The sequence below is a fragment of the Carlito syrichta genome, unplaced genomic scaffold, assembly GCF_000164805.1.
Source record: "Carlito syrichta isolate Samal-C Ts95f unplaced genomic scaffold, Tarsius_syrichta-2.0.1 Scaffold303260, whole genome shotgun sequence".
Classification (NCBI taxonomy): Eukaryota; Metazoa; Chordata; class Mammalia; order Primates; family Tarsiidae; genus Carlito; species Carlito syrichta.
In genome coordinates, this window is record NW_007247356.1 from 417,401 (window position 1) to 432,068 (window position 14,668).

General features: G+C 29.9%; 1 protein-coding gene across 1 annotated transcript in view; it reads left to right on the forward strand.

The window, feature by feature from the left end:
• The window catches only part of GRIK2 (glutamate ionotropic receptor kainate type subunit 2), a 476,767-nt gene that overhangs the window by 270,674 nt on the left and 191,425 nt on the right, over positions 1-14,668 (forward strand). Inside the window, exon 10 of the mRNA XM_008058224.2 lies at positions 970-1,193. Within this exon, the coding sequence (XP_008056415.1) occupies positions 970-1,193 (224 nt within the window). The remainder of the gene's footprint in view (positions 1-969; positions 1,194-14,668) is intronic.

Below are 14,668 nucleotides of genomic sequence, written 5' to 3' on the forward strand. Positions count from 1 at the left end.
AGCGTCCTAGATAAGTTTCTTCTCTAAGTCCTTTGGCAATGCCTAAGACAAGAAAACAACTGAGGGCAGTTTCATTCTTCTATTAAGTCTTTCTATAGTTCTCCACAATTGACATTTTTTTCTGTATCTTCTGAAAGCTTTTATGATTTTTATAAAGGGAATGAAGCAATATAGATTCTCACTATAGATGCCTTTGCTATTTTTAAACATTAAAATTATTTCTTACAATATATTATAGTTTAAGTTTATCCCTGACAGATGGTTATAACATGAAGAGTGAAAAGCATTAGTAATTTTACATATTTAAGCTACCGTGGGAAATTAGCAACTTTGTGAAAATTGAAAAATTCATTTCCTAATGCGATTTAGGCAAGGCTGCACGGATTTTCACTAAATAATATAAAGCAAATTAGAGAGATAAAAGCAAAACTCAGAGGTGGTAAACAGAATCATATTGAAAGATGTTTTGAACAATAACTTAACTATTTAAAAACCAAAACTTTTAAACCTTGTTCTATCATTTTAAAACTAGAAAGTATTACTTAATTCTCATTTGATGAGAATAAATAATTGGATGTAGCTATTATTACTATTAGGATTTGATCAATGTATTTAGAAATGATAACTGATATCAAACTGATTTTTAAGGTTTAAAGGAAAAGCAATTATGAGAATGCTCAGTAGCATAATTCATGTACCGAATGTACCATAGTTTCTTCAGTTTTTTTACTCTATTAAGTTTTTCTTTTATGTCTACTTGCAATAAATACTGTTTGGCTACTCTAGAAGCACATCTAAGTGATTAGCTGAGTAAATCAGATAGTTCACTTCAGAGTAAAGAATGCTTTAAATTTTAGCATAATTGTTACTGAAACTTTGTCAATTGTAAAGCCTTTATTTTATTTAATTTGGTTACAGAATTTTGTGTGTGACTGAAAACCATTTTTTCTTTTCTATTTCTCTCTACAGAAAGCTGACCTTGCAGTTGCTCCACTGGCTATTACCTATGTTCGAGAGAAGGTCATCGATTTTTCCAAACCCTTTATGACACTTGGAATAAGTATTTTGTACCGCAAGCCCAATGGTACAAACCCAGGAGTCTTCTCCTTCCTGAATCCTCTCTCCCCTGATATCTGGATGTATATTCTGCTGGCTTACTTGGGTGTCAGTTGTGTGCTCTTTGTCATAGCCAGGTAACATGCTCACTTTTGTGATTTTTTTGGCAATTGTTACCTCCTTTATCTAACTAATAATTGTCAAAAGTCACAATCATTTTTACTTCTTCTGTTCTTTATTTCCCACGGGGTGCTGAAGAATAATGAATTTAAGAGTCATATCCACTTATTAAAATGCACTATGCTGCCTTTTTAGGCAGAAAGCATGCTGGTTGTGTCAGTAAGCTATAAGTTTTGTAGGGTTTATTGGTTTCTTATTCAGAATCTAAAAGCAGTCCAAATCAATGTGATAAAAGAATCATTGCCTCACTTTGAAGACTTCTGTTGAACCAGAATAGTATGTTTTACTAATTTGAATTAATAATTCATTCATAAGAAAAAACAAAGTAATAAAATTTAAAAGGAGACTTATTTGTAAGGAACCAAGGCTAATTTATAATAAGCATTCTAAATCTAAAAAGATCACCATGGTATTCTACAATAAATTTGTTATTTTTTTTACAAAATAAATATTACTTTTTAAAAAGTGCCTTATTGTAATTTATATGTAGGGTATGTCTGAAGTCATAGGATTAGAAAACAAAATGTCTAATTGAAAAATACACAGGTTTAAATTTTTATAATGGTCTTTAAAATCTATGATATACCTCAGTCTATGTTGAATTAGTTACATTATTGTTCCTCTTAGACGTGGATATTTGTAATTTTTATTTATGCTTACTTCACTTTCAAACTTTTAATTGATAGATCATTTCAATATGATTTAGTTTACTTTTGCATTAATTAAGAAGATTAGAACTATACCTCATGATTCCAACCCCTATTGTTACTCTAATGACATTGAGTCAGACCATGTATTCATTATGTTCTTTGAATTTTTACATTTCATCAAATACTAAAAAGATATTTCTGAATAAATAATAAATTAGAATTCTACAAATAATTTCTCATGTTTATAAAAATACGTATAGTGTATAACTGTATATATGTTTTTATGCCTCTAATAAAAATTATATATGCAGTATCATTTCAATTACATTACATAAATTAGTTTGATGAATTTATCATTAAGAATATTTGTCCTTCTTCGAACTCATTTTCTTCCCAATGAAGTCATGTATTTTTTTCTAGTAGTAAAAAAAAAAAAGTTTAGTTTATTCTGTGAAAAAGAAACATAAAATCAATGACAGAAGTAGCATAATATTTTTATACCTTTACATTTTTGAAATATTTACACAGATTTTTAAATATATTTATACTTAATTATTATGCACAGTTTTACTTTTTCACCTAATTGATATAATATTAATACTTGAATCCTTCAAATCATTATCATTTGCATTTGTCTGAAAATATATATAGGAATCATGTAGTCATATAGCATTTGAAACTGTACAGTAAACTTTTGGGGTTCTCCCCCCCCATAATGAAGATTTGGAGTGTGAAGTTCCTAAACTTTTAGCTCCAGCTTTTTCTATATTCTGTGAAAATAAAACAGTCTTCTAATTTTTTAGCATCTTTGGGCCAGTGACAACTTTCTTATAGTGACAAACATAGCCACTCTATTTTATATGTGTTCAGAGAAATATGTCCAACAGTTTCAGCTTAAGTAATGCAATGGCCAAGTAACTCCACGGCCAGCCCACAGGCCAAATAGAAAAATAAATACTCCAAAGCATAGAGAAAGCCTTCCTTGATGTGTACCTATATCTCTGTTCCTTCTTAATCAAAGAAACTAAAGTACTCAGGAGGGGTGTAAATAAGACTTAGAGGAAGATGTCATGAGACAGCTCTGAGGCATTAATCAAGTGTGGACATAAATGGAGCTGACTTAAGTCTAACAGTAGTTTTTTAGATATTTTAGACTCTTGGGCTACTTCAGTTTGTATTAGGGATCTTAAATATTTATAATTTTCTACACCCAAATCTTTTGAAATCAGATTCAAAGCAAATACAGAAACATCTGGATTCTTTTCCAGTTTAAAAAAGTGCGCTTGCAAATGGAGGTTTTTTAGATTAGATATGTACTTATCTAAGTTTTAAAAATATTCCTATAGCTCTCACTTTGATAAACCATCATAAATAACATCTGTATAATTATGTTAGCCTGTATTGATTATATATAGAAGAAATACATTTATGCCATCCTGTTTGAAAACAGCCATTTTGGAATGTTACTTTTATATTTTGTTGTTAGTTATTAAATGAATAGATTTGAAAATGATCCTATTTCAGCTTCTTATTTATTTAAAAACATATTGTCTCGTATACTTAAAAAATTTAAGTATAAACGTATTTATTGGCAAATTAATACATATTCTATTAATAACGTTAGATGAACTATATTAAGTAACACATTATATTAGAGATTCTTGGCAAAGTAATGCATAATATAACAATAAATATTTTATATATTTTCTCAGATTATGTCATTCAATTCTCAATCTTAAAATAATCTTGTTTAAAAATCTTTCCAAATTAAAAAAAACTGAAAGATCAAATAGAAAGAGAACCCTTTGAATACAATTTAAAATTTGAAATCTGAATATCCAAAATCAAATGAATTTGTGTAATTAAGATCTACTCTAACATGGTATTGAACTCTTGCTACTATAATAGAAAGTTGTGATATGCAAAAGCAGATAAAATGTCTAAGTTTCAACTGTATAACTTAATCCCCTTTCTAATTTAAATAGCTCACAATATTTGTTAGAATTTAAAATACATGTATTTTAATCTACCTTTAGCATTTAGATTCTACCTATTGGATAGAAATTATGTCTTAAGTCATATAGTGATCAGTGATGAACTCATTGACATCATTGTTGATGTCATAATAAATATGGTATTTTCTTTATCTTTCTGTATATCTTTAATCTCCATAACAATTACATATAAAAGAAAGACAAATTCTGTTTAAAAAGAACTTTAGATTCTTGTTTTCACGACAGAGTGAGAGTCCAACTCAAAAAAAAATCACAGAAACAAAGGTTGCAAATGATTATCACTTTAATAACAGAATTCATGTTATTAGAAGTTATGTAATATTGAATTTTAAGTGATCATGTAATAACTACGTATGATTGAAAACAATTTATCTCAAAACTGAAAACTAAATTATAATAAATTATTTAAGTATTGTCAACATGTTTAATCATTATTATTTTTACCATTGTTTTTGTCATCATCTGATATTGTTCCTATTATTATGCTTAAAATTAATGTTCTGTATCTTCCTAACCAGGAAGCTGCAGCTTCAATTTGTTTTGTTTCCACTTTAATTATTCCATCAATCATTCACTCATTTAGCCAAATATTTGTAGAATCTTTACTAAGCACTAATTAGTTCCCATAAAATATTAAGAATTAATTTGTATCTCAGCTAATTATTAATTTATGTAACAGATATCTATTGAGTACCTGTAATGTGCTAAGAATTGTACCAGATACTTAAGTTCAAGAACAAACACAATGTAATGTGTTCTTTTCATTGATAAACTCACAATCAGTGCGTATATCTGACAATATTTATTGCCCTTGAATAAATTTATAAAAAGATTTGATAACTGTCCTACATTTTAAAATAAATGCTATATATTTAACATATATTTTCCTACAAAATGACTTGAAATATATATTTCATAAAGCTGTAAAGGAACTAGTACATTAGACAGACTACTAGTAATCATTAGACGGCTAGTTTAGAAACTTATGGCATATTTGCTCTATCATCATATCAGTAACACTAATTTTATGACAAACTAAAATCTAATAATTGTTGCTAGAATTTATTATTTTAAACCATATTTAAATGATGATACCTTTAAAAATTACACCTCATCTTTACATTTAAGAAAAAAAAATCTAAGAATAGTGAATAAATATTTTAAATGTATTTAATCAAAATTAAGAAGAAAATACATGGTGTTATCTTTTTTTTTTGTCTTGGTATGGTTTTATATTTTATGGCCTCTTGCAAGCAATTGTATTATTATAGCCTAATGACATAATCAGCATGCTCACCTGAGTTAGCTAAGAGTGCCTATTTAAGAATAAAGATGAAACTTGAATAGTGCATATTCTAGACATAGAATGACCTTATTCCAAGTATCCTAACATTAGCTGCTGGTTGACAGAGGAGAAGAAATCTTGTCTATGATGGTTTCGTACTTAGTCCAGATTTGCCCCTAAATATTTCTCCCTCTTTTGCTTTCTCTTTTGACCTAGGTATATTATTATTGAGATGGTAGTTAGACATATAAAAGTCTGGTCAGGGCACCCACCTTATTACACTGATAATAAGACATCTTTCACCTTGCTTCAAATATTTATTTTATTAAACAAAATATACTATTGATACAGTAGATACTATTTATAAAGAGTCTTTATAAATCCCCATATATTTTAGATTTTTTTTTCTTTTAACCATTGATACCTCCAAGACAACTGAGCTGTTCTGAAATTCAGCATGTAAATCTTGGTCTAGTTTTCTTAGTAGACTGCTGTACAGAGATGAGTATCTGAGGATCAAACCTAAAAAAAGGGGGTAATGGCATATTCATTTTTCTCCAACGAGATTATTGTAATCTTAACAACTATTGCATATTTTATTCTGAAATTTGCATTCTAAAATAAAATACAAATAAACTTTGGACAAAGAAAATAATACTATACTAAATTTTGTAATATAAATACTATTGCATGAAAATTTCTTAGGCAACATAAATGAACAAATGAATATGATCAAATACAAGAAAAAGGTTAAAGGAAGCCAAACAACAATAACTAACCTGACTTTCTTAGCTAGAACAGCAAATCAAAGAATATCCAATGTATTACATGAATAGTATTAATTTTTCTAAGTTAAGAAGGATACAGGAATTTATTGTGTATTTTTATATTTAATTGCCTTGCATGATTTTTTAGAATATTGTAACATTACCTATTATATTAATGGATTAGGCAGCAGGAGATGGTCTCCCTAGAATCAGCTCAATGATTTATTGTTACAGTGACCACCAAGACTATCTTGACATATGTTTTGGCTCTAACATGGTCTGTGGTCACAAGATGGTGAGGCTATTGCCTTCCTGAGAGTTCCTATATTTTAAAAAATATGCTGTATTTCTCTTCAAGCTCAGAGGTAAAGATTGTCTAAACATAGTGTTTTTAAAGGTTTGACTGACTTTAGAAAACCGTATCCAATGTACTTGCCCTAACAACTTTGATCTCAGCTCCAGACTAGTGTGCAAAAGCTTTTATATTCCTGTCACAACGATAAGTGGCATTTAATGTATGGTAAAGGGCAGCAATGAATTATTATGCACTTAAAAATGGATAACTGTTTTGTTGGGATGTTCAATGTTAAACTAATCTTCTGTCAAAAGGACTGTTGTCACATTAAAATGAAATGCCAACTTTGTTGAGTGCCTTTACCACCAATTTGCAAACTTTTTACTTGGTAAACCATTTCCATTTTACTTTTCCATAACATAATTTTAGGTCTATTTTACTTTTACTTTTAACATTATATTTTTACCGAAGTAAATTGCAGGAAAGCCTGTATGTTATTTCTCTTCTTCACTTAGTGATTTTCCTAATATTTACTGAAAATTTGGTTTTAAATAAGTGCTGTTCTTCTAATATGCCTGTCACATATGAGAGCGATTGTTAACATTATGATTTAACAAATATTTATCTAAGTTATGCACTTGAAAGTCAACATTGATTACAACTAGCTGCACTTTCAAACTAAGAATTAAAATCTTTCCATGGAAGATGAGTCTACTTCTGCATTAAACATTTTTTCCCCTCAATTGTTATTTGGTAATTCCATATAAAATAATGTACCTCTTTATTTTTAGCGCTTCCAACAGTGTTCATGGTTGTGAAGTATACATGGAGTCACCAACCCAGAGAAAATTATTAGTTTTGTGTCATTATTGAAAACAAGCCAATTGAAACTAAGTTGAATCAATGATGTCTTTTCAGCTGTGGTAAATATCGTATCTAGGTAAAAGAGGCAGTAGAGATCTTGACTGAAATTATCTGCCTGGGACAAAGAAGAGAATACAATCATCTGAGTAGAAATTAAGTTTACTTTCCACCTCTCAATTTTATAATTTCTCTAGAAAATCACAAAAATAAAAGACTGTACAAAATTGAGTACGACAAAGGCAATTTAAAATTAATGTGGGTTTTTTTTCTTTACATATTTTTATTTTAGAGATGTGGGGTGCAATTCAGGGTTTAGGTATACAAATGTTCATTATGCAGGCACCCTTGTTAATGAGGTTTTTTTTTTTCTGTAATCCAATGCTTGTTGGCATTTTATTTTAAAAATAATTGTATTTGAGAATTTTGTAGAAATTTCTACAGTCCTATCTAAACTATTTCGCCCATAAAAATTATTTTTTTCTTTGATTGTCAGGTCCAGATTAAGTATAAATACTAAAGTAGAAGTTTGGTGGCACCATTTTTATATTTCGGATTATCTGGATACATTTTTTGCCTATGTGTCTTTCCTTGATTCCATCACCAGAGTTTGAATTGAAAGTCTCCTGGGAGCAACAAGCCTGCCTCTCTCTAGTCATTTTAAGCGTATCCACTCGATAAATATCTTGGTCAATGAGCTTCTTAGAACATGGCCATCTTATGATCATTTGTTTTCATTTATAAGTTCTGAAATATCTAGTTCAATAAGTCACAAAAATTAGCTATGGCAATTTACGGTGTGTAGGGTGACTTTATGAGACACAAGAATGCTAAAAACTTAAAATTCAATGTTTATTACATTGTTACATATGCTACAAAACATGGCACCTGTGTTTAATGAATCCTTTATGGAACATGTAATTATATTTTACACACACACATACATCTCCCGATGAGAAGTGGCACTTTTATAAAAAATTAATATTTTTTGAAGATTTGTAAAATGGGGAGTAATTTCTTTGTTGGCAGTTGCCACCGTATCTCTTATCCGTTTATTATTAGCAAATTCAGGCTGAGAAATAAATAGGACAAGAACAATATTACCAATGTCTTCTCTTTTTTGAAAGAAAATTTATTTTTTCTTTTTTTATGGATCTTAAAAAATAAGGTTTTTGAGGTTTCTTTTAAGAACCAGCAAGATAAGTAGCCAACCATTTTTTATCAACAAAGGCACTTTATAAAATGATTTTCTTTTCTTGGTAGCTACACTTTTTTATAGCTATAGAATATTGTGAATTGCTTGTAAGAAGCCACCTTGGTTGGTCTATGGTAATTCTCAAAACAAAACATTTCTGTTTTCCATAGCCACTGAAGAAAACAGTCCCATTGGTCTTTTCAGGAGGTTTCTCAGTCAACCTAAGAAAGATCTTTTCAATCTGAAACTATCTCAGGAAAGTTAGTGGCTTTTTGAAAAATTGTATTTTTAATAGAATATTTAAATCACAATGTCTGGTCAAAAGAGATCAAAGCTTTTATATGAACATGTACATTGAAACAGTGGAATCATGCAGGAAGCCAGTAAAATAAAGATAAGAAATAAAGACATGCTCACTATGTTTTATTTTTCTTCCTGTATGTCTTCATACAATGATTGAGAGTACTGTGCTTATAAAAAGGCAATTGTCTTGATCAATGCAGAGAAATAGGTCAGTGCTTTTTAAATGGCTAACATGACACCTAAATTACTAGCATTTGTATTGGATAAAGCTGTCTTTTACCATAGATTCTTCCATGTAAGGGTTCTTTCAGATGAATGTTTTCCTGTAAAGCCTTGTCATGGAAGTGGTGGGTCAGGTTGGGCAAATTATTCAGAGAAGAGGAAAAACAAAACTAACACATATTGCCAATCAACAGTGACCAGGTTATATCTGAGAACTATAAAAAAATTAATTTATTATCTTTTTTTGGTAATTGTGGATTTTTATAACTTGATTTGGTAACTGTGTATTTTATAACTTGATTAAGGAATAAATACATATATGTCATTCTCAAAATCCTCCCTCACCACAAATGAGATTAGAAGAGTTTTCTCTTTGTTTAATGTTATCATAGTTAAACTTTTAAATTCCAATTTCTTATGCAGAAGAAGGTTATTCTAAGGAAAACGTGAATTTAGAAGAAAACAGAAAACATATTTAGAAAAGGAACATTCTACTTTTTTATTTCCAAGATTTTTGGAAAATAACGTTGACTATCTTTTGATTTTAAAAAGAATACTCTATTAAATCTTTTTACTACGTAGCAGTATATTGCTTTGCAATACAGGTAATTCACTGGAAAAATTATTAGCTACATTTTAGAAGTGTGTCTTTCTTTTTAGTCTACAGGTAAGAAAGCTTATAAACTATTTTTAATCACTTGGAAACCTAGACAAGAGACATTAACAAGCCACATGTGCAGATTTTCCTTATAAACCTATTCTCTGAAAATGCTAACACTTTTTTTTCCTGGAAATTATTAGGTGAATTTAGTAAAGGAGTGGAACCACATTGTGAGTTTTTCTGGAGACTAAAATGGTATTAGTATTGATTTGATTTTTTTATAATACATGGACGGGAGAGAAATATCAATATTCAATGAAAATGTATGACAAAATTTTTAGAGGTAATTTATGACTATTTTTTCATACTAAGTAAAACAATGCAGTCTATCCAAATAATTAATGAGTAGGAGATATAGTGTCATCAACCAGTGTAACTTCATTCATTAGAGCATGTCACAACACCTTAATTGCTATAATTTTTTACATTTCATTACATAATTACATCATTCAAGTTAAATTGTTTCCATATCAATCCTGTTGGGTATTCATATATGGAAAGAAAGTTGTTGCTTTTTTTGTTGTTTAAGGAAAAATATCATGACTCTTCCAAATAGTAATGAGAATTTCACTATATTTGAATAGAAAGAACATGATTGCATCTAATATGTATATAAACAGAGCTAGTGAAACAAATGACCATGCAAACTATTCTATTGACTTTCAATATCTATACTTCTAGGTAATGTTTTCATAAATAGGAACACTACAGGAACATAGCTATCTGTGTTAGAAATTTGTTGATTTTATAAATATTTTTGAAATTTTGTTTGGAAGCCCAGAAATTAACCTTTCATTTCTTATAACAAATAATCTTATTAAGTCATTGTACACTTCTATATCTTAAAACTATAGCGATTATTTCTATTTTATTTAACATACATCGATTGAAACAAGGTTTTAGTTTTAATATTTTCTGGCTCATATAAAGGTTGATTTTTTCCTTTTTCCCAGCCTGGATATAACATAGTTTGTGGTATTCTTTATGAGAAATGTTTAATCCTAAATTAATTATTTTAAAACATTTCCCATTCTCATGTGCTCATGACTACACCCAAGATGATAAATTTCAGTGGGTAAATTTACAATAGACTTTCCTATTAAATGGATGGATTTAATATTTGAAGCAAAGGTGAAATTGTAGGTTTTCAATGTTACTGGCATGATAAACATTACAAACAGAATAGGGCTACAACTGTCATCTAAGTTGGTTCAGAATATGCACCTGAATATTACTTTAACGTAATAAAATTAGGTAAGTGTTTCCCTGCTTCCCTTACTATTACTGGTATTGAGAATGGGGGGTGCTGGGAGGTGTATTTCAAGATAAGTTTAGCAGTTCACAAAACTGAAGATATGGTTTGGAAACTGATACTAATAAAGTGATTTTACAAAACAAAAATTGATAAATAGTGAATATTTTGCTTATAGATGAAGATGCAAAAACAAGATTCATATACATTGATTTCAAAATGTTTCTATTTCTCCATCAATTTTAAAGTAGAGCTTTGATTGTTTGTAATTAGGAAGATATTACAAATAATGATTTTCAATTTTTACCTGTCAAGACCTTAAAAATATTTATTTTGATAGTTCTGTTTGAATATTTTAGTTGCAAACAAAATTAATGATTTCCAAACATGCTTCAGTTGTTTTAGCTAGTAAACTGTATATAGAGTGCATACACATAATTTTTAAATATTTTATTGATTTGTTTGTTATGATAGATTGTCTATATTTTAAAAATACACTTCCAACTTTTTCTGTTGGAAGAATAGAAAGCCCACAAGTCATTAAGCTTTGTGAAAGATGTCACAAAACATTATAGTTTAAAAAAGCTACGTGCTTTGCATGATTGTGGTAGCTGAAGTTTGCTATTTTTATAGAATCCAGATAATCGCATATTAATTAAATCATTTAAAATGTCCAAGTGCTTTTAGAAAATCAAATGCTGCCTTTCTAATGCTAGCTCCAAGTTCTTGTTGATAACATCATTTACTTATTGAGTGTCTTTTTTTTTTTTTAAAGAAAGCATAGGCTGCTTTATTTTTTATTAGAGTACACATGATCTTTGAACAATGTGCCTTGAGTGTTTTAAATCTGGCCTTCCTGCTTTATAAATTCTTAGCAAGTGTATATTGCAAGCTAAACAATTGTTAGTGGCCTGTAATTCTTACAGACAATTCTTTAAGTGTAAATGATGCTTACAATTCTTTCAAAATAACTACTTTTTAATATTTGTTACTTCATTTGCAAATAAACAGCTATATTGGTAAGAAGTAAATTTATAAGACAAACCTATGTTTTCTTATGCAGCATTGATATTTAAACCATTTTCCTTGTTAGTCTCAATTTAAAGCCACTCTTAATTTGATTAGACAATTAGACCTTTTAGGAAAAAATATTAAGAGCCAGCTAAAGGGATTACATAATAGCTATTGTATAATAAAAGTTAAATTCTAGTTGTGAATGTAGAATTATGTTTTTATTTTACTTTGACATCTGTAAAATTGCCTGAATTTTATGACCACCCATATTATGACTTTTCCCCAGAAATTATAGAATGATTAATAGACAATTATGAAAAGAAGTTTTTGATCCCATAACAATCTCACAACATAATAATATTATGACATATAAAAAATAACCTCAGCTAGGTTAAAGAAATAAAGTTGCAGTACACCATTATAGCTTTATTTTATTTAAAAAATATTCCTTAGGGTAAGAGTAAGTCATAAGGATCTGTAATCAACTTATTGATGAAGATAGTTTTCTAATACAAATGTAAATTGTAAATGGGAATCACCAGGAAGTTTTAAATTCTGTATTTGCTTATTATTTAGTCTTTTCTAGTTATTCATTTGTAGCCTAGATCAATATTATTTTTCTTGCAGATTATATATATTTAGAAAAATTGACCACAATTTAAATTGGTTGTCATTAATATATTACAAATCAGTGAAACTGATCATTGTTACCGTTTCGTTAAGCCCTTTCAATCCATTTGATTCTACTAAATAATATGTTCAGTAGCATATTATTACAATGTTCATCTACAGATATATCTTGTACTTTTCTGTGTAGATCTAGTGCCTTTCTGGTGCTAAAGACAATTGGCTTTAGTATTTAACATAAATGATATATTGTTCAGTGATGTGATGATAATTTTTTAATAATTGACTGTTACAGTGAAGGAGTATTTAGTTTGTAGCATTTACAATTTTCACAGTTTGAATATTCTTACTTTGGTCAATATCAAGCTACCAGTGAAGTGTCTTGAATGCAGAGTTGGGATTTACATGCAAAATTAACTCTCGCAAGGGGGGATAAGCAGACTCCAGCATATCACGAGTATATTATATGGTAAAGAGAAGGGAGAGCAATAGACTCTAAAAGTGAATAGCAGGCAATTCACGTGGGATGTGTTTACATTCCGATATACAGAATGCATGAAGAAAGATATGTGGAAGATAATGGCAGGGGTGGCGAGCCTTGAAGGCAAAGATAAAATGTGGCATGATTTTATGGCTGGTGGCTCAGTCTATGATCCCAGCACTTTGGGAGGCCGATCCGAGTAGATTGCCTGAGCCCGCGGGTGTGAGACCAGCCTGGGAAACTTGGTGAGACCTGTTTACTACTCACGCTCCTGTAATTCCGGCAACTCGGAAGGCTGGGGCGGAAGGAACGTCGGAGCCCAGCAGGTCCACGCTGTGGTGGCCGTGAGTGTGCCACGGCACTCCGGCCTGGGCGAAGGAGTGGAACTCCCACTCAAAAAGAAATGTTGCCTTTTTACTAAGACAGTTAGCACTGCTGAAGTAATTCTAAACTTAAAATAAATGCCAATTTAGTCTCTGGATAATGAAAGTAATTTGACACCTAAACAATTGGCATAACATTTTAAAGTTAACTGCATATGAAAATATGGGAAAGTGAAAACACACCAGGAAAACGTAATCTATATGATAATTTCAGAGAATGAGCCATTGTGAATATTGATATTTTCTAAATGATTGAGTTTTCGTCACTAAATTAGCAAATTTAAGTCTCTACCTGGAAAATGTATTCACCATAATATAGAGTTCTCTGATTATAATTTTTAATCAAATATTCTAAAAGGAATAAAACTTTCTAAGATCATTAATAACAATATGATGAACATCTATTATTGTTCAGTTCACTAATAGGTTCAGAGCCTGTATTAGTAGAAATCGATTTCCTTGAGGGTTAAGTGGGAACTTGGCAAAACAGTTGCTTAAATAAATAGGGGATGATTGTTCTCCTAGTCTTAAGTTAGGTAAGGGCAAAACAGCTTGAAATAGATGCTGAAGGTAATATCAAGGAAACTGGCACCTCTGTTACCTGCTACACCATTTGTAGATAGAGGCTTTCACCTTTAGGGTTGCAAAATGTCCACTATAACAAGCAGGAAATGTGCACTAAACAGCCAGACATTGTACCTGTATCTCAGGCCAGGAAGAATACAGAAAAGATAAGAGCAAAAGACAAAAGCCTTTGTTTTGCCTTTTGATTCAGAAAGTCAATGCTTCCACCTTTTCTCTCTCTATATATACACACCTTATTACGTAGCATTATTTTACTCTGATGCCCCTGGCTACAAGAGAGGCTGCAGAGGTGATTTTCTTTTATCTGAATATACTGCCACTTCAGTTCTTTTGTAAATAAGAAAAGCGATATTGGGTATGTGATTGGCAGCGGCTACCACAGAGATTTATTGATTGTAAAGTAGTGTTTCACCATTCATTCAATTGTCTCAATTGTTTTATCCCAAGTATTCATTTCTGAAGTTTCTTTTTCCTTCTTTGTCATCAGTTGTCAGAATGCTTGTATGTAAGCAACCCAACTATTTCCTTCTTGTTATTTTAAATCATCATTCTCTTTAAAACAAGTTAAAGAAACTTCTTATTAAAAATTTATAAAAAGTACAAATACTTCATATTGCAGAACTCTATTGTTTCTGGTATATTTTTGAGATACAAATTTACCAAACTAGATTTGTGTAAGAAGCATCTATTGTTATTCTAATATCTTAAATAGTGCTATCAAAATATGAATGTTTAATACTGTAGAAAATAACTCTGGTTTATTTTTGATGTAGAATATTCTAATACGTCAATGTTTTCCCCAACTTTTCTAAAGCAATGAAGAATTTAGAGCCACA